We start from the raw sequence: 20,291 nt of genomic DNA on the forward strand, positions 1-20,291 counted from the left end.
AACAGTGTTGCCACCAATAATAAGCTTCCAAGTCGATTCTATTTGAAGGTCAGAAAATATGCCTGTCGTATACGTCATATTTTAGTGCTACCGAAATGTAGCTTACAATTCAAATCACGTATACGGTCCGTTGACTAATTGTTTCGCAATTTAAACTATTTTATATATCATTTGATGCCATATAAGTTTCAATATTCAATATTAAATCTAAATTTTTGCAAGCAGTCAATTAATCGTCATTTTTATAGACACGTTGGTGACATTGATTTTGTATTATTTTTTTATTTCTCTAGATAAATTATATTTGTCGTTTATAAAAAAAAGCGACGAAAAAATGAATTATTATGGAAAAAATTCGGATATTACAAATTATAAGTTTAGTTATTGGCCCATTAAAAAACCGCATACAAAATAACATATATAGGGCCCCCAACATTGTCATCCTTCACTTCCATTATGTGAAACAATTATCTATATCGAAACGTATTTCCTTGATTTCCCTTTGCCCTTGGGGAAATCGCTTTGCAGGCGAACGACCGTTCCGATGTAATATGTGCGGGAAAACTTTCTCGCGCTCAACGATACTCAAGGCGCACGAGAAAACGCATTTTCCCAAGTACGTGCGCAAGTTTTTGTCACCCAGCAGCCCGGTCGACACAAAGGATGAGTTGCCGCAATAGTGAAACGATTTTAGTTTGTTATTAAATTATTATTATTACTACTATTACTACTATAATAATAACAATAACAACAACAATAACAATGCAAACTACTTGCAAAACACCAACAATAACAACAACAACACCAACAATTTCAACTACAACAACAATTGATGATGAGGAGGAGCCAACAAGAACTTTGACTTACTTAAGGAGGAAACAAAATGGAGGAGAGACCAATACAAGAAATACACCAACACAACAACAGCCCAATACACCAATACACACAACCACATATATGTATATACCGTTGAATCCATGTATATACATATGTATATATTTTATTAATTATGTAAACAAGGCATCAGTTCTGAAAGTTCTGGGCAACAGAAACCCTAGCAAATAGGAAAGAGACAGAAACACACCAACACCAATACCAACACAACAGATCACACAGACACAATAGAGCAGGCAGGCTATAACCGTACATAAAACATCTATATTAATATATACATTATATACAATAATTATATAGCAGCATATTGTCGAATTGTTGAAGTTTATACCAAGAAGCAAACTTGTTTTTTTTTTTTTGATGATTCAGGATGAGTCTTTAAAGACGACAGATCTGAAAAAATGCTAGGGAACTATATCCCTTTTTTGTATGACGTGAAAAAAATGAAACGTTTTTTCTACCCAGGAAAAAAAGCTAAAGCGCAGCGTGAGAGTTGTAGCAGGAATCTAATAAAAGCGATATATATATATACATATATATATATGATATATATATTTTTCAAAAGTATATGTTAGAGAATGTAAGACATATAGGCAAGAATGAAAAAGCGCAAAAAAAATTGAAAATAAATTTACAAAAATATGAAAAACATAAAAAATTGCTAACTATACATGATAAAATTGATATAATTGAATACGATTTAGTAATGCTAACGATAGCGATTAACGATAAAGATAAACATAAACGTAATGAAAAGAACAGTGAACACACGTGATGTAACTTTTTAAGTAGCAGCCGAAGCCGAAGGATCCGAGAACGTAGAATGTTGACGATGATAATAAAGCGTTAAAGAAGTAGCTTAAAGTAAACATAACCCCTGTCCCCGATCGAAAAAGAAACACACACACTTCAGCAACACTACTAGGCCACACTCAAAATCAGTAAAAGCAAAGTGAACTGGTTAACACACCAACAAATCCAAACAAGAATACCAATTCAACCCAAGTTAAAGCAAAGTGAACAATTCACTAGTTCGTAAAATGTAGCATTCTTTTGTGCGTCTTTGGTTTTTACTTGTGAGCAAGTAAGCGCAGTAGAACATACATATCCCAAAACACCAACACACAAAATGGAAAAATCAACAACAGGCTATATAGAGGACTCTTTTCGATAGTGAGTTAGTGCAACTTAGTCCCCCGATCCCCTCGCTCACACACGCGTATATTATACACTCACAGAACTTATTATACAGTAACATATACATATATCTATATACAATATTTATATATCTATATAAACCAGATGCAGAAACCGAAACAGAGACATTTTTTGAAATTCAGATAAAATTTGAGAAAAACAAATTAACAAGAAAAGCAGCAGCAGCAGAATTACATAGAATATCTGTGATCTTAACGATATTTATATAAATCTTATACATAAACCAAAAAATATATATATGTATATGAGTAGTAGAGGGAAAAAAAACACTCTAGGAATACCAACTAAGGGTAGTTGTAGCGGAAGAAAACAGAAAATTTGGGCTAAAGATCGATCATCCGAAATTCTTGACGCTCACATATTTAACCTTTTTGTTAAACCACTCACCCAACCAAGTTTACTTTGCTTTGAAAACAACCACACCCCTCTTTTGGCTTTACAATAATGAAATGTGCTAGTAACTAAAGCAGAAGGGAAAGCTTAGATATTATCCAAGCGTTATATAAGTAATTATAGATTTTTTTGTGTTATCACGTTATCACGAATTCTCTTCTTTGGCTTAATGGAACCCGAAGCTCCGCGGACCCTCGCTAAAAATCCCTTTTTCATCCACCTAAGTGATTAGCCCGGCAACAACAGCAAACGAAACAACAAGAAATGCAAATCGATCTCAAAATTATAAACAAATGAAAACAAAAAATTATCTATAAAAACCAAGGAAGTTTGTGGCTGGGGCTAAACGTGAAAATCGAGGGAAAAAACCATTATCTCGTTTCTGCGGTTGGGGCGAAGATTTTTTGTTCAAGTTTTGGCAATGGATTGGGAACAGCAAACTGCAAAGAAACGCAAAACAAAAAAAAAACGTAACATTAAGAAAAAAGAGGCAACAACAAACGCACACTAAGCACGCTAGACAAAATTCAAAATTCTAAATTTTAAACCAAAAACAAAAACATTTTGGCAAGAAACAAAAAAGAAAAAAAAACGGAAACAAACACAAAAACTTTTGGATTAAACAATTTGGCTGTGATAGCATTACAAGAATAGTGAATAATTAATGGATAACAAAATATTTAACCAAAAACCAAAAATACAAAAGGGGAGCGGAGAATTATTTGCTTTGCATTTTGGAAAAGCGAGGAAAAGCGTTGCCATTTTTCACCTTTGTTGTTGGCTTACTTTTCTCATGCAGTATTAGAGGATTTTAGGGGAGTAGAAAAGAAACAGGCATCAATTCAATTGTGATGTTAAAACGAAAGCAAACACAACGGATATCTGCATTAACAATTATCCAACATAATCAAGCGTAAACAAAACAAAATTAAACCTTTAGGAACAAATGAAGAAAAAAAAAGCAAAACAAAATTGTGATTTTCGGCCTTTTAGAAACAAAATTATAAACAATTAATAACGATAAAAGTAATGATTAAATAAATATAAAAACCAAAAGCTTTCTCGATAATTTTAATTGCATTTCAATAGGGGAAATTAGAAACCAGAAAAGGGGAACCAGTTGATTTTATTTTCAGCCCAGCCAGACAAAAAGTCTTTGAACAGCCGCCGCAGAAAAAACAGGGAAAATTGAAAAGAAAACAAAAGAAAACCAAAACATTCCAAGGAAATAAGAGTAGAAAAACGTTGGAAGAGGAAAAGTTGAGGGTTAGCGGCTTCGATTCCAGAAAAAAATATTTTTTTATTGCTATTTTTTTAATTTAATAAATGCACTGAAAACTACCCCCACACAAACTCTCACATACATACACACAATGTTTCATGCTCTGTGTCTCTTATAAATTTTTTTTTTAATGTAAACACCTTCATAAATATATATAACTATATATATTTAGTTCTAAATGTTTAAGCGAAATGTTATTATTATTATACCAACTTATATGAAATTTATTTAGCTTTAGCAACAAAACAAAACCAATTTAACTAAAAAAACGTGGCAACAAATTGATATAATTTTTGTTTATTTCTTTAATAAGTTCGAACTTCTTTCTGTTCTGTAATGTATTACCCACACGCATATAATTTTGTTAAGCGATTTTCAGCCAGAACACAATGAATTTGTAAGCTATGTGAGAAAAGAAAACCAACCAACCTACCAGACAAAATAAAACAAGCTAAACACACATGTCAAAGACTAAATTTAAATTCAAAATCAATAAATGAAAATAAGCAGCGACAACAATTTAAGTGGAAAAACAAACAAAATGAAAATAAAAAAAAAATCCAACAACTTTTGGCCTTTTTTCTACGTTCAACATTCATTTTCTCATATTTATGCTCATCCAAACTTTTCACATATCATTGAAAAATTCATTGTGTCAGCATTTCATTTGCCCTCATTTTAATGGTTTACTATTTATTAAGTTTAGTTAATAAGAATTGATTTTGCTTAGCGCTTAAGTTGTGATCAAAAGTTCCTTAGTTTGGTTCCCCATAAACGTTAATTTGTGTTTCAATTATTTTCTTATTTTTAATATTTCAACAAGCCATCAAACAGCAGCAACAAGAAAAAATTTCTAACAAGTTCCTTGAAAACAGCAAAATAAAATAATTAACAAACATATAGCAAAATATACAAAATTGCCAATTGACCCAAACAAACTACAAATAGACACACAGTTTGTTGTAAATATAATTTCTTTATTATTCCCCTTTTTCTGTTCGTTTTCTTTTGTGGTTTTAAGTTACCAAATGTTGCCAGTGTTTTTTTTTATAAAAGAGAGAAAAAAAACTTTTGGATCAAATCAATGCTAACATAAATTTTTAGTGGAAATTTTTCGAGTAAATGACTTTTAGGCCTAAATAGAAACGAGAGACTCAAAATTGATTAAGCTTCTTTTAGTTTACAAATTCGAAATTTTCGAAATACATAATATAAATAAAAAAAATATGGATAAATTTATTATATATTAAAAGGCACTTAAAGCACCCACATAGAAGCAGCATATATATTCAGATATTCAGCTTCGGTTTTACGATTTCTGCTTTAGGTTCTTCCTTGAGTTCCAAGCACAGGACAAACCTATATATAAAAAAATTACATGAAAAAGAAAAAATATCATTAGGCGTAACTGCAAAAATGCATTTTAAAGGAAACAGGAATTTAAAATTATATATACAAGAACAAGAAACACAACAGCAACAAGAAAAAAAATAACACAAAATTATATATGTATACAAAAAATTTGGAAAAAACGAAAGGAAGGATATTTATATATGAACCTATATAAATAGCGGCACACACACACACACTCAGACAAGAACAACACACACACCCCAACCCCCTAGGATATATGCCTAAACCGAAGCTTCAACTTGTACAGCAATAGCAGTTGAGAGGATAAACATAATGGTAATGAGGGAAAATAAAGTTAATTAACAATTACGCTAGAATTGCATACAAGTCGAATTTATATAAATCTATATACATACAATGCATACTAGCAACATTAACATACTCAACCTACTTTAATACAAAACGTTTTTAGTTCGTTTTAAAAACGATTCCAAGCGAAATTCGAACGACAAACTTAGAACTAAAGAGAAGCTTTGGCACACAAAAAATACAAAAACGGAATCAGTAAAATAATTAAACAAAAAAGCAACCAAAACAGTTATGCAAAATTACCTAAACAAAATTCCCAAAACCAAATTCCAACTCAATATAATACAAATAAAATGAAAAATTGCAAGTTTCGGCAAGAGAACCTTTTGAAAAGTTCGTTTCGGTTTTCATTTTTGGCATAGACATTTTTTGCAATCATGTTTTTGTTTTCAATTTTTAAGTTTCAATTCGTTCTAGCAGAAAAAGTGCTCAGGGTTAACACAGATTCTTCCAATACAATATAACTAATGAATGAACAGCAGAACAGAACAGAAACAAGCAACAAACAATATTTATATATGCATATATCGCTCAGTATATATCTAGATATATATTATATACAACCAAATATATACAACAACTGAAACAGCAAACAACAATAGTACCAATATTTAAACACAAATCTAATTTACAAAAAAGTGTTGAAAAAGTTGATATAGAAATATGGAAAACAGAAAACATAATGGCTGCGGAGAAAATGCTTTACAAATGCATTACGTACATACATAGAAAATGTTTACAATCGACTTATATTTTTTAATTGAAACGTATTTTTTTAATTAACTCTAATAGACAAGAACAAACAGTAACTATGAAGAGAAATGAAATATAAACGAAAAGCAAACTGAATCAGTGCTTTGATTTTTTATTTGTATCTATTTTTTGTTACCAAAGGATAGGTAAAAGTGTGGGTTTTTATATAATAAATATACCCTCGCTTAAGGACCTCCTGTCCCTTCTCCAAACACAAAAAATGCCTTTTTTAAGTGACTAAATAAAGGTAAATTCCGCTGAGAATTATGCCACAAATTCTCAATTTCAGGGCCAGAACTAGTTCCGAAAAAAAAACGCATTTACCAATAGAACTCTCTCTCAAGTGACAATAATCCAAGGCATACCGTGAACTGACGAAAATAGGAACTAGTTCCGTAAACCGAACCAAATCGCACCACAATACAATCAGCGGACTGGAAAAAGCTTATAACTGGATCCAGTTTGTTAGCAACAATCGATGAACCACAAGCTCTTACTCTGTAAATAAATAGATCTGACGAACCAAGTTCGGGTGAACTAGTTCCGGCCCCCGGAATTGCAGCATATACTCTTTTAGCCGTAAAACGACATATGATTGATTGATTAATTGATTGAGCCACACACATACCTACACACATGTACCCTGTTGACGAATTGCCTTCTTCATTGATTTACATAATCACCTACAATACAAATAACTTAAGTACCCACAGTAAAACGATCGATAGACCGATAAATAGAATCAATTATTAAATGAACGACAGACAAGCGATATAACAATTGATATTTACACCCAGCTCATAGATGTTTTCCACGTTTTTTACAGTGTTACAAATAAAAACCCAAAACCCAAAACAAAGAAAATGCAAAAAAAAAAATTAATAATAATAAAAAATGACAAAGAGAAAGAGAAAGAAAATGAAAATGAAAACAACTTGAGTTGTAGTCAAAGTATATAAAGATTGTTTGTTCGTAGTATTCGTAGTATATTTTTTGTATACCGCATGTGTTTCTGTTTGACAAATCCTTACTTTGAATATGCCTTTTTCTGTTCGTTAAGCGAAACTTGTAAGCGCAGCAAGCGGGACAGTGAAACGCAATAAACTAAACATAATGATAACTAGCAATTGGTTTCATCGGCGTATTAAATCAACCACAATAACGACAACAACAACAACATCAAGATCAAGAACACCAACAACCCCAATAAGAATAACAACCATAAAGCTCTAATTAAATGAGACCCCTATAACCGAAAGAAGAAACAAAATATGTTTGAGTGCCAAGCTAACAATTCGAGGAAATACTGTACATAGATAAAAAAACGAACCAAAAACACAAACACGAATAAGTTTTAAAAATACACTCAAGGTAGATGTTTGTGTGAGTTTAGGAGAATCCGGAAAACTAGTTTTAAAACCTTTAAAATTAAAGTTCTACAAAATTTAACAAGGCTCAACCAAATTATTAAATCTTGCATTCCGAACAGAAAGGGAAATAAAATTATGTTAAAATCAAAATCGCTTAGGAATGTACGTTTTTTTTGTGCATATACCCATATTCCATATCAAATATATTGAAAGAGAAATACAAGTTTTTTAAATGGCTCATACAATTCCGAAATCAAGACATTTTATGATCTGTAAAAAGCCAGAAAACAAATAATTGTGATTGCTAGTTTTCTGATTGTCCCTAAAAACACACAAATTTTTATTCTTTCACATAGAAAAAAAAAAATAAAAAAGGAACAAAACAAACATTGGAAATTTGTTTTTGACTTGAAACATGTACATAAAATACGTTTAGAAAACACAGATGAAAAACAGAAAAAACAGTTTTTTTAATCAAACCTAAAGTAAGGCTAAAACGGAGACAAACATAGAACCAATTTTTGAGGAATATCAGCGCGGAAAAGCCCCTCCCCAAAATATCCTTTCCAAAATGTACATTTTCACACAAACACAACGTACACACTTTTTGATACGCTAAGGTCAAGTTAAAGAATACGATATCTACACACTTATATATATAATAGTTATATATAACGTAAACAAATAGCAGGACATCGGAAACCTAAAAGAAAGCTTCAAAAGTTGTAAACAATTTTTTTCGGTATAAGCTCAAGACACGTACACACAGAAAGAGGAACTCACACATATACAGAGAGGCGAAGAAGCGGAAAATTTAGGCTGAACCAGCGAGGAAAATTGTTAGTACTAGCTTGTGGGGCTTATTTTATATTTGTCGAGATCAGGAGAAGCTAAACAATTTTTTGGAAATTAGCGAGAAAAAAAACACCAGAAAAAAACAGAAAAGAAAACGTCAGAAAGGTAAAGAGGAAAGAGAGAAAAAACAACACTGTAGTGCCTACTCCCCTTTAAAACAAAACAAAAAAAAACTAATAAAAATAAAATAAAAATCGAAAACCAAAAAAAATATATATATACAATACATATATACATTATACATACTAAAGTAATATTTTATAAAAATGCGCAGAGCAAAAACCTAAAAAAAGACAAAAAAAAAAACAAAACAACAAGGAAGTCAAAAATGGAAATTGCAGTTTTTTTGATAGTTATTTTTTTAGCGAGCAATGAAAGGCATTGAGATCTATATATACATATATATAACTAAATATACATACACACCTATACATTAGTATATCTCCCACACAGACAACCACACCTACATTTATACAAAAAGTACTTACGGCATGTAAAAAAGAAATTAGTTTCTAACGAAGACGGAAAAAAATAAAAACTATTAGAAAACTGCAAGCAAATTTGCGAATTTTAGGCAGTTAGCTATACTACACTCTCCCAAACACACACACAAAATCACACACGCAACCAAATCGAGAAACAAAGTAGAAACAACAACAGAGTAGTTTTGCATATCCCAAAAACAAAGAGAGAAATTGTTTGGTATGGTAAGAAATGGTGAGAAATGGAAGAAAAAGCCACATACAAAACACAGACACACAAGAAACCAATTTATCAAAAAATTGTACTAGTTTTTAGTAATGAAAGAGAATAATACTATTTTCACAGAAGGAAAACACCACAAACAATGTAAACATATTTAATAAATTTAAAACCCTAAAAGAGAAATCATATTTTCGACATAAGCGAAATGAAAGAAATACATTTTTAACCTTTCTCCATAATTTTTCAAGAATATGAAAAAGCAGACTAACCATTTCCAGAATAGTTGTTTTCGTTTCAATTGATCTTGAATTGAGAATTCAAGCCAAGCATCCAAAATATTTATATAAAATATAATGCAAAATAGCAGCACACACGTTGAAGGACTGTTGAAAAATGGGTAGCAAAATAATAGGTTTAGTAAACGACGGTTGAGAAAATTTTTGTAAGTTCCCTATTGAGGCTCATTCATAAATAATTTTACAAATATTTTTAACACTTATTATTTGTTTGTTTGTAGACTTTTTTTTAATATTTTCTCTTAAGTTATTGAACCTAAATCAATAAATGCTAGGGAAAACAGCTCGATTTCAAGGCATTCCAAAGGGGATTATACCCAAACAAAAAAAGGGAATAATATGGGCTGTTTTCCTTAATGCAAAGGAACTGCCTAATAAGAGGGTTAATAAACAGTGTAAGGCGGTTAAAAAACCACACAAAAAATATGAAATTCACAACAAACCGAAATCCGAAGAAAAGTTTAAACAATAAACAATAACCGAATTAAGAGGATGAACAAATAGCTGCAATACGTTATGATTACGTCAATATGTTCCTACAATATAGACATACAAGATACATAAATAATTTATATAAATATATATTCTTAACTAACTGTAAACACACCACACAGAAAACCAACAAAAAAAGAGAATGCGATGGAAGAATTATACAATAATTAATTTAAGGCCAAGGCCGAAAAATTCACTAAGAGCAGCAGCGACTAACTAACTAAAACTAAATCTTAAATAATCACCCGCTTAAGTTTTATTTAACGTTTTTCATTAACTTTAATCCTAAGTTAAGCGATTTCCCATTATTTATTGAGCCAGCGTAAACTTAAAATGACTCTAAAATAATGCAAATTATATATATATACACATATATAGAACTATAAACTGCAATTTAAGTTCCAATCGATACAATTTAGTTTTCATTTATTTTTTTTATAATTCGAAATAAGATTTTGATATTTTGTGGCTTATAAAAAGCAAATGGAAGAAACCAACAAAAGCGAAATAAAAATATATAAAAACCATTTCACTCTCATGTACATTCCTTATCGTTTTACACACACACACCTAGCACCCATACCAACACACCCGAGCTGGAACTATATATATAGTTCCATATAGTACTTTGTACTCTGTATGCAAGAGAGCTTGATGAGAACTCAACAGATATATATGAAAAATACCCAAAAAAAAAAAACCAAAACAAATAATTATTACTAAAGCAAAAAAAAAAAACGGAAGGTTAAAAATATACGCTAACTATATATTTTTTTCGTAGTCGAAATGAGAACTAAAAAACCAAAAGCACTGAGCAAGAATAATTACTTACAAGAACTCTCCACTCAATTTTCGACTCGACTCATTTTTCGAGTTGACCCAATGCTGAATAATAACTAAAAAACTCGAGAACTTAAAACTAAAGAGAGCAGCTTATCAGGCACCAAACAAAATGTAAGCAAGTAATGAAAAAAGCAAATAGAATCAATCAAGAAAAAAATATTTTAGAAGGAAATGGAATTCAATTACTTACACACAGTCAAACCAAAAAAACATATTTTAGGCAAACCAAAACCAAAAATTAAAAAAACAAACACCACACTTACAACCAGAAACAAACAAATTTATATGAAAATTATAACAGGCATAATGAAGATGGAAACAAAATAAGAAAAATATTTAAACAAAGCAAAGCATATCATAGTTTATAACAAAAAACCAAAACAAAAACAATATGAAGAATGCTAACAAAAGCCAGGCAAAGAAGATTCTAAAAGAGAACAGCCTCCAATGCAGATTTGATTTCTATCCGCAATTCCCGAACCCAACAATTTTCCCTGAAATTCCCAAAAGAATGACAACAAGAAATATGAAAGGCTAACGAGAGGGAATCAAGACAGCAAGCTAGCACTAGAATGAAATAAAAATGAAAATGGAAATAAAAATGAAAATAAATAAATGCAGAAAAAGAAAACCTATAGGATCAGCAGAAGGATCAGTCATATATAGCTAGCTATATAGTCTGTAGTCTATGCCTAACAACATTTATTAGTCGAGCGAATGAAAAGATAAAAAATATAAAGAACTTAAGAACTTGTTCACACACGCGACACTCACACACTCTAACACACAAATACAAGCAGAGTAAAGAATAAAAACAAAGAATGGAAGATGCAGCTGAAAAAGCTAGAAAATGGAAAACAAAACAAAAAAGAGATAAAGAAAATGAAATAAATTCTATATAAATAAAAATAATGAAAAAATATTTGCCACATCTCGAGTTTTTATTGAAGAACGTGGCTCAGCCATGGATTACATATGTAATAAATAGAAGTGGCATTTAAATAATTGTTATTATTAATATTAAAATATATTTATTTATACTTGAATTTCTAAAATTTAATGTTACAAAATTGGCTTGAAAAGTTGTTATCAATGGAACTTTATCAAACACGACTAAAACATATTTATTTTCTTTTCAAATTAAACTTTAATTAAATATTTTTAACTTTTTTAAAAGTGAAAAACTTTTAAAAAATATTTTTTTTAAAGAATACTTGTTGATTGTACGTCTTAAGAATTCTATCTTAGTCCTAAGTAATCTTTCGTCCCCAAATGTACTTATGACCGAAAATAAACAGCAGTCACGTAAGTATATTTTTTATCCATTACTCCTGCAGCTTCTTCCCCATTTTTCTCTATCGACTTTTCGTTTCGACTTTTCCGTACTTTCATTTGCCATATTTGCCAGATAGTTTGTCCATATATCTAGATGTCTTTTCGTGTGAGCTTTTAAGTGTTTGCTTGCCTTGTATTCAGTTGCCTTGCATGAGTTGGAAATGTAGCCCATCCCGACCCCGTTCAGGATATAGATTTCCAATCCCGAGACTAAAGGAACTTACACCCAGCAGTTTAGCAGCCCCTCCCTCCTCACTTCAATTTTAGAACTAAGGAGTATTTATTTGAGCCCCGACCTCTGACCCAAAAAAAAAAAAAAAATGAAAAAATAAAAAAAATTAACAGCAAGCAGAACAGAAGGAGGCACTGCGCACCAAATATCGATTGTAATACTGCCAGAACCCGACTGAATATCCAAATTTCTGATCCCACAGCTGCTCCGCAACTTCAGCTCCCCGATGAGCGCGATGGCCGCCAGTCGCTGCCCAACCCCCTTCGCCTTCCCCTTCTCGCCCCTCGGCCTGAGCCTCTTCGACATCGATCCGTCCAGAATTCTCAGCCTGCTCCACCACCAGACCTGGCTGGCAGAAGAGGCCCTCAGGTGAGTGACCCCATTGTAAATAATCTCGGTAGTGCAAAAATGCGGGCCACCAAAAAAAAAAAAAAAAAGTTGCTATATATTTTGAAAAAAGACTATAATTTAACCCTACAAAATTGACCCACGATTAAATTAAAGTTAATTTAACAACAATAGTTTACTTCTGTAAAATGTAGATCCAATTGGTCAAAATATGGTCTCTAGAAATTTTGGGTAACCTTTTATATATAAATGTAATCGTTTAAAATAACCTTATAATTTAAAAATGTTTTAAAACTTTTTTAAAGATAATTTAAGCGTTATGAGTTCAAGTAGGCTTTGATAATTGTGCTTAGAATGTAAAGTTAAAGATCAAACTGTTTTAAGTATACTTTGTAACGAGTGATAAAGAAAGTAAAATAGACTGCGATAAATAAAAAAAGTTTCGAAATAAAATACTAACGATTTGCTTTACCCGCAGGACACGCGGTCTTTTAGCGGCGCCCAAGGACTTTCCACACCGCTTCACGACTCTCAGCGACCTGCTGACCAAGGACTACCAGCCGGGTCAGCCGACGGCTACGGCAACGGCCACGGCGACCACCGCCTCCTCATCCTCCTCATCCCTGTCCTCATCCTCGACCAGCCAGAATAGTGCAGGCCGATCCGGCGATACGCAGTACAAACACACACAGCAACAACAACCGCAGCAACCTCAGTCGGCAGCCACGGCAACGGCGACCTTTAACCTGCGCTATCCCACGGCCACGCCCACTGCTTTCTACCAACAGCAGGGAAAGGGTCCCAAATCCTCGCCATCGCCCCAGCAGATGGCCACCAGCTCCACCACCACTCACTGGTAAAAAAAACGTCATAGTTTTAATTTAAATACTTTTCGGTTTGATTTTCATCCATTGTGGTATTAAGTTATTCGAAATATGGAAAGTCTTTATATTTGCTGTGCTTTGATTTCTATGTTTTCGAAATAGATTTTATTATCTGAAAATTTAATTTTAATTCAAGCAATATACATTTTTTGTTATTTTAACTATTTTGAGAATAGTTTTAAATAAAGTTTATTTAATGTATTTAAAACAAGTATAACAGATTTTAAATCTAATATTTTTCCACATTAATTCAAATATTATATTTTATTACTTAATATATTATTTAAATTTCAAACAATATTAAACTTGAAAATTATGTACTTTACATTATTTCAAATATTGTATTAAATCAGGCAATTTAATATGTATTGTACTATTACATTATTACATTATTATTTTATGATTTTATATTTAATTTGAATATGAAATTTACAATTTTGAATTCAATAGCCAGATAGTAATTTTCACTAATTCATTTTTTTTAACAGTACGGCCATGTCCAACGATTCCGGCGAGGAGGGTAGCTGCAAACGCAGTTCGGCGGACAGCGACGAGGTCACCATTGTGGAGCTCCCCAGCGAACGCAGTGCCCAGCTGTACAAGGAATCGCTGGAGCAGCTCCTCCAGCGCCAGCGTCGCACCCCCATCTCTGGGATCTCGGGCTCGGGCTCGGGATCTGGATCGGGATCGGGATCGGGAAGTGTTATAGTTGATGCCGCCGGCCTTAGGCAGTATACCCAATTGCTGTTGGCCGGAGCAGCCGGTGGCAGTGGCAGTTCGGACCTCAAGGAGAAGAGCTCCTCGTCATCGACCTCGTCCACACCGCCACTGCTGACCCAGCAGCTAAGCCAGATGCTGAAGAGTCCCTCGGACACCTGCTCTTCGCTGTTCAGCTCTTCGGGGGGTGGCAACTCCGGCTCGGGAATGCCGGGAGTGCAACTGGGAGTCACCGTGGGCGAGACCATCGAGGAGGAGACCCGCTGCGTGGTCTGCAATGCCCACTTCCCCAATGTCTGGCTGCTCGAGCAGCATGCCGCCCTCCAGCATCCCCATGTGGGTCCCGGCGAGGAGAAGCCCTTCATCTGCGAGCAGTGCGGTCAGTCGTACCGCTATCGCAGTGCCTATGCCAAGCACAAGGAGCAGAACCATCGTGCTCGTCTGCCCGCCGACAAGCTCTTCACCTGCGACGTCTGCGGAATGCAGTTCCGCTATCTGAAGAGCTTCAAGAAGCACCGCCTTAACCATGCCCTCGAGCGACTCCATGGCAAGAAGAGTGTGGGTGTCGGTGTGGGTGTGGGCGTGGGAGTGGGCGTGGTTGGGCGTCTGGTCAACACCGGATCGTCCGCATCGGTAGCGGCACCCACCTCCATTTCCGCCTCGGGTTCGGTGACCTCTGTGGACCAGGACGTGGTCACCAGCTCGCAGGAGCCCATGCTGGCCGACGAGGGCGAGGATCTGCGGGTGAACGTGAAGAGGGAGAGGGGTGCCTCCGACGAGCACACCGCCGAATCTCGGGCCAACGACAGCGAGGAGCACGAGCAGGACAACACCGTCGACTCGGCGGGCATCACGATGCTCTACCAGGACAACAACTCCTCGGCGTCGGCCTCCACCAGCGCCACCGAGCCGACCATCAGCAGCTCCGACGGCATTCATAGTACAAACAAGCGGGTGAGTAGAAGGCTTCTAAATCAAGTCCTTGGAGCTCTAAATACAGGTCTAAAAAATCATTTTTTATACGCGAAAACTTAGTTATTTTTAAGGGTAGTCTTTTTATTGCTCCTTGGTAACTTATAACAATAAACTAGTAAAGTTGAGGTTACATTTAACAATAAAATTAATCAAGCTATAATAGCTAAATACATAAACAAAATCTTCGAACAATAATATATGACGTAAGAGTGGGCATGATTTCGGCCTAAAATGTTACATAGAAAAAAAAAAGAAAATTTAATGTCTGTTAAAAATATAACTATTAAAAATGCACTATTGCTTGAAAGACAATTACAAATAATTAATTTATACCCATTTAAGGAGCAGCCATGTTAAAATTGAAAATTACCATTTCTTGCAGTCGCGTCTGCACCACTTGGAAACGGATCCCTCCTACCCACACCACCACCACCATCATCATCACCACCAGCACCACAATGCAACCCACCTGGGTCACGTTTCACTGCCACTGGTGGCCAGCTCGGCCGCCGGATCATCATCCTCGGCGGCTGCTGCTGCCGCTGTGGCCGCGGCCACCGCTGCCGTCGCCCAGGCGCAGGTTAATTCCGGCGGAACCGGAAGTGGCGCCACCGGAAGCGGTGCGGCCGGAAGCGGCGGCGGTGGTGCAGCTGCCAGCGGAGCAGCCGCCAGCGGCGGTGGCATCAGTTCGCTTAGCTCGCTGACCTCGCTGATCAACGCCGAACGCATTCCGAACGAGCAGTTCCTGGGACTGAATCCGCAGGAGGCTTCCATACTCAACTTCTTGCGCGTCGATGCCGCCGAACGACAGCGGGACAAGCGGTAAGACCTCTTTTCTATCGTTGAGTGACTCAAAGGAGGTGTAAGATAACAGTTCGTGAACCCACTCTGCGAATACGTAATTTTATTTAAATTTTTTCTATATTTTCTTAATGTGCGGATGAAGCGAAATGATTCTTATGTACTGATAAATGCTTACATCACAATCACTAATAGTTTTTCCTTATTTCCAAATAAAATAAAATAAAAAGGTAAATTTTGTAAAATGGGCTACAAAATGAATGGCCCATGCTGCGAATGAGTAATATTTTTTCAATACTCGAAATATTTCAATGAAACAAGATATAACCTGCAGTTAAAATCACTAATATATGAATATAGCTAGAAATAAATTAAATTTAAATATAATAAAATTCATTTCACTAAATTAAACGAACTTTACCGCACTCTGATGTAAAAAATTGATTTAAGAATTGATATATTTTTTTAATATTTCGATTAAAAAGAAAAGTGTTTATAGGTCAAAAAATAAAAAGCTTTGATTATGTTTTAGGTCAAAATGTTATAGACTCATTTAACGAACAAAGGACTTTTGTTTAATAATTAAAATTCATTTATTAATTCCAATAATACATTTTAGCAAACAATATTAATAGGTGTTCATGATAAAACTGATATAAGTCGTAACTTATATAAACAATTTTTCCCTCTCAACTGCTTTACAACCATTTGAAAATGTCGTAATAAACTAGTTAATCTCTTAAATGATAAAATTAATTGTGCTGGTTTATTCCGATTTCAGACCGGCCACCTCGCGATTTGCGTGCCCCTTCTGCGGCAAGTGCGTGCGCTCCAAGGAGAACCTCAAGCTTCACGTGCGCAAACACACCGGCGAAAGGCCCTTCGTGTGCCTCTTCTGCGGCAGGGCCTTCGGGGGCAAGTCCGACCTCACCCGCCACCTGAGGATCCACACCGGCGAGCGGCCCTACCACTGCGAGTCCTGCGGCAAATGCTTCGCGCGGGCCGACTATTTGTCGAAGCACCTCACCACTCACATCCACAATGCGCCGCGCTGAGATGAGGCGCGTAGGAGGCGGCTCCTACGCAGATAAGGAACCAGCTCCAGGATCAGCCTCTGAAAAACGCAACACACACCATACAGAATACAGAATACAGGAAGCGTATAATGAAGCCTATGTATAAATCTTATTAATACCAGAAAAGCTCTACGATTAGATCGATGTAAACATTTTTTCGCTAAAGATGTGTTTTTTTTTTTTTTTTTTTTATTTTTTTGTGGTTGCAAGCTAGAGTAAAACAAAATTGACGCGCAACTATTTAGCACGGGTATTAAAGTGTTTAAGAATTCTGAATATACACCTATCTCTCTAGATATAAATATGTGTGAGTAAGGATTACGATTATAATTATCGTAGGCACAAGATTACGTTTTTCTACAACTACGATTAAGTGCAAATGGGAAGGAAATGCGATTTGGTTCTGTGAAACAACTTATTTCTCTAACACATTAACGAAACAGCCACAAAACTTTGCAATAGAAATAAACAAAATAGTCTGTATTTTCTACCGAAACAAACGAGGGGGATACATATAAGTATGTACCTCACACACAAACTTTGTACCGCAAATCTGCCGTTAATATACACAATAGATAAAATATATATAATTTTACACCGATCTATAGAAGCTAAACTAGCAACAATTTGTACAAAAAAAAAAAAACAAGAAAAACAAATCAAGCAACAAGCGAGAGAAAACTAACTTTGCAAGAATCAATGCAATAACTGAAAAAACTCTGTTACCTACCACAGAAAACAATAAGCTAATTGGGTTTTTAGTTGAATTTAGTACAGAAACTGTACTGAAACTAAGCCAACCACTAAATGTAAAACAAAATGTTTAAAGCGCTGCAAGCATTATTTATTCTTCGGTTGACCGATCTACAGATATATGTTTAAAGGAAGTCGAAGTTGGTTTATAGGATTATAGAACTGTATAGCTAGGAGATACTAATGGGATCTACCACCGTCAATAGTTTAATTTATATACAAAACAAAGCAAAGCAAAGCAAAGCAAGGCAAATCAAAACTAAAAAACAAACATAGGAACAATTAACAATTACCAATAGCAATTACAATTAAAACTGCAACTACAACAACACAAAACTAACTGTGATCACAACAAGAAAACAACATTGAAGTTTTAACTAACCTACAAACAAGCTGAACAAGCAAGAATAGTTTATAGTCATGGCAACCATGGCAAGCAATAGAGAAATTGGGCGGTGCTGGCAACTCTGGTGCGGCACCGTCCGTCCGCTGGAAACGAAATGTGCAATTAAACAATAAAAACAATAAAATAGGGAAAACCCATAGGTCAGAAATGATTTCTCAACAGATATCTGCTTCATTTAACTAAGTTCAACAAACACAGTAGAAAGGGGAAAACAAAAGGAAAAGCAAACAAGCAAATCTTGAACCAAGAACATCGAATTAAAGTGTAAATGAAAATCCAAAAACCGAAAAATAAACTTTAATACATAGAAGAAGATGAAGAATGGGGAAGGGATGGGATGAACAGTTTTTTGTATTAACTAAATGTCTAACGCACTAAGAAGAATAATTGCAGTACCAAAAAAGTGGAAAGTAAAACTAAAAAAAAAAAACGAGAACAAATCAAAGTAAAGTGGTAGAAGTAAAGTAAATGAAAACTTTCACTGTGCCAAAAAGTTTCAAGTACCTCATAATTTAACTAAATATTAACGAGAAGCAACTAACCACACCGAAAACAGCCCACACAATCCACACGCAGTCCACACACACGATCCACAAACCCCACAAATATCCCGTAACGAAATGAGTCTAGACAGGAAATGTCAAAGCGTATAATTACATAGAAGCTGAAAGCTGAAAGCGAAGCGTTATCTAATCCTAATTTACCAACCGGAGAGGGCTAGAAAATAGTTAGATAGATAGAGATAGAGCTAGAGATATAGGGACAGAGATAGAGATAGAGACAGAGACAGAGAGAGATGGCGATAGCGAGAGAGAAAGAGAAAGAGAAAGAGGGAGTCAGCGCATGGGAAGATCTACCATCCACCGGGGATCCACGTATATATATATTTATATGTATACATACATTGTTTGATCCGATCCCCGATTTTCGATTATTTTTGTAATTTATTTAGTCTTCAACAACACAGTTCTGCCTACATTTTCTCTCCAAACTTAAGTGTTCAATTGTAGCGAATATATATTTGCCTTGAAATATATATATATATATATATATATATATATACAAGCATATGTTATGTGATAGTTTAACAAATATTCTGCACCCCTTTTAAAGCCAACATATTTTGCCTAACAACACTATGTTAATTGTAAACAAAAGACAACAAATTATTATTTTCTTGATACGTAAGTTTTACAATTTCAATTGTGTCAGTATGTGAACCGTCAAAGATCAGGGCCTCTAGCAAATGTTATAGTTTTAGTTCATTATTATTATTTTTATTATTATTAATCTGATGTGAATTTTTGAATGCAACTTTTTGTAGTTATAGTTTCTTTCGGTTCTCGATATCCCTTTTTTTAATTTCTATTTATTTTCTAACCACATGCTACTGCAACAACAAACAAAAATCAACACTGCCTTTTGTAAACACACAAAAACCAGCAAATGTATAATGCAAAATTTGTAATCGTACAATTTTAAGTTAATCTTTTTTTACCATACATATTAATTTTTGTATGTAAACATCACAAATGCCGAAATCTTTTGAGAAACTCTGTTTGATTTTTATTTTTCCAAGCTCTAAATTAAGTTTTTAAGCACAACAACAAGCTGTGAGCTGTGTATGTGAATTAATTATTTGTATAATTATTATTACAGTTATGACACTCGTAATTATTATCAATTTTTTTGGACACAATTTTTATTTTGGAATTATTATTTGATAGTATTTATTAATAAAGTTTTTTGCAATGAACACTCCTTTGTTTGACCATCTCGGGCACATCCGTCGATCTGAAACCATCCGTCGAATTTCACCCCTTGGTTTAACCTATTATTTCCTATGTTCATAGTTGAAAATGCGCCTTAAAAGAATTTTAGGAAACTAAGGTAAGAAAAGTGGAGAAGCAAAACAAAATGTGTCATTAATACTCCATTTCG

The 20,291-nt window shown here is 34.3% G+C and overlaps 1 protein-coding gene across 3 annotated transcripts in view; it reads left to right on the forward strand.

The window, feature by feature from the left end:
- LOC128264854 (serine-rich adhesin for platelets) overlaps positions 1-20,106 on the forward strand; it is a 36,849-nt gene extending 16,743 nt beyond the window's left edge. For 2 of the 3 annotated variants that reach the window (XM_053000569.1, XM_053000571.1), the window contains one exon: positions 529-11,701. In XM_053000569.1, coding sequence (XP_052856529.1) covers positions 529-680 — 152 coding nt within the window. In that variant the 3' untranslated portion in view covers positions 681-11,701. Of the gene's footprint in view, positions 1-528; positions 11,702-12,592; positions 12,760-13,216; positions 13,595-14,110; positions 15,294-15,696; positions 16,137-16,896 lie in introns of those variants that run through there. The other variant, XM_053000568.1, reaches the window with a different exon arrangement.
- The last annotated feature ends 185 nt before the right edge of the window (positions 20,107-20,291 follow it).

The sequence above is a fragment of the Drosophila gunungcola genome, unplaced genomic scaffold, assembly GCF_025200985.1.
Source record: "Drosophila gunungcola strain Sukarami unplaced genomic scaffold, Dgunungcola_SK_2 000081F, whole genome shotgun sequence".
NCBI lineage: Eukaryota > Metazoa > Arthropoda > Insecta > Diptera > Drosophilidae > Drosophila > Drosophila gunungcola.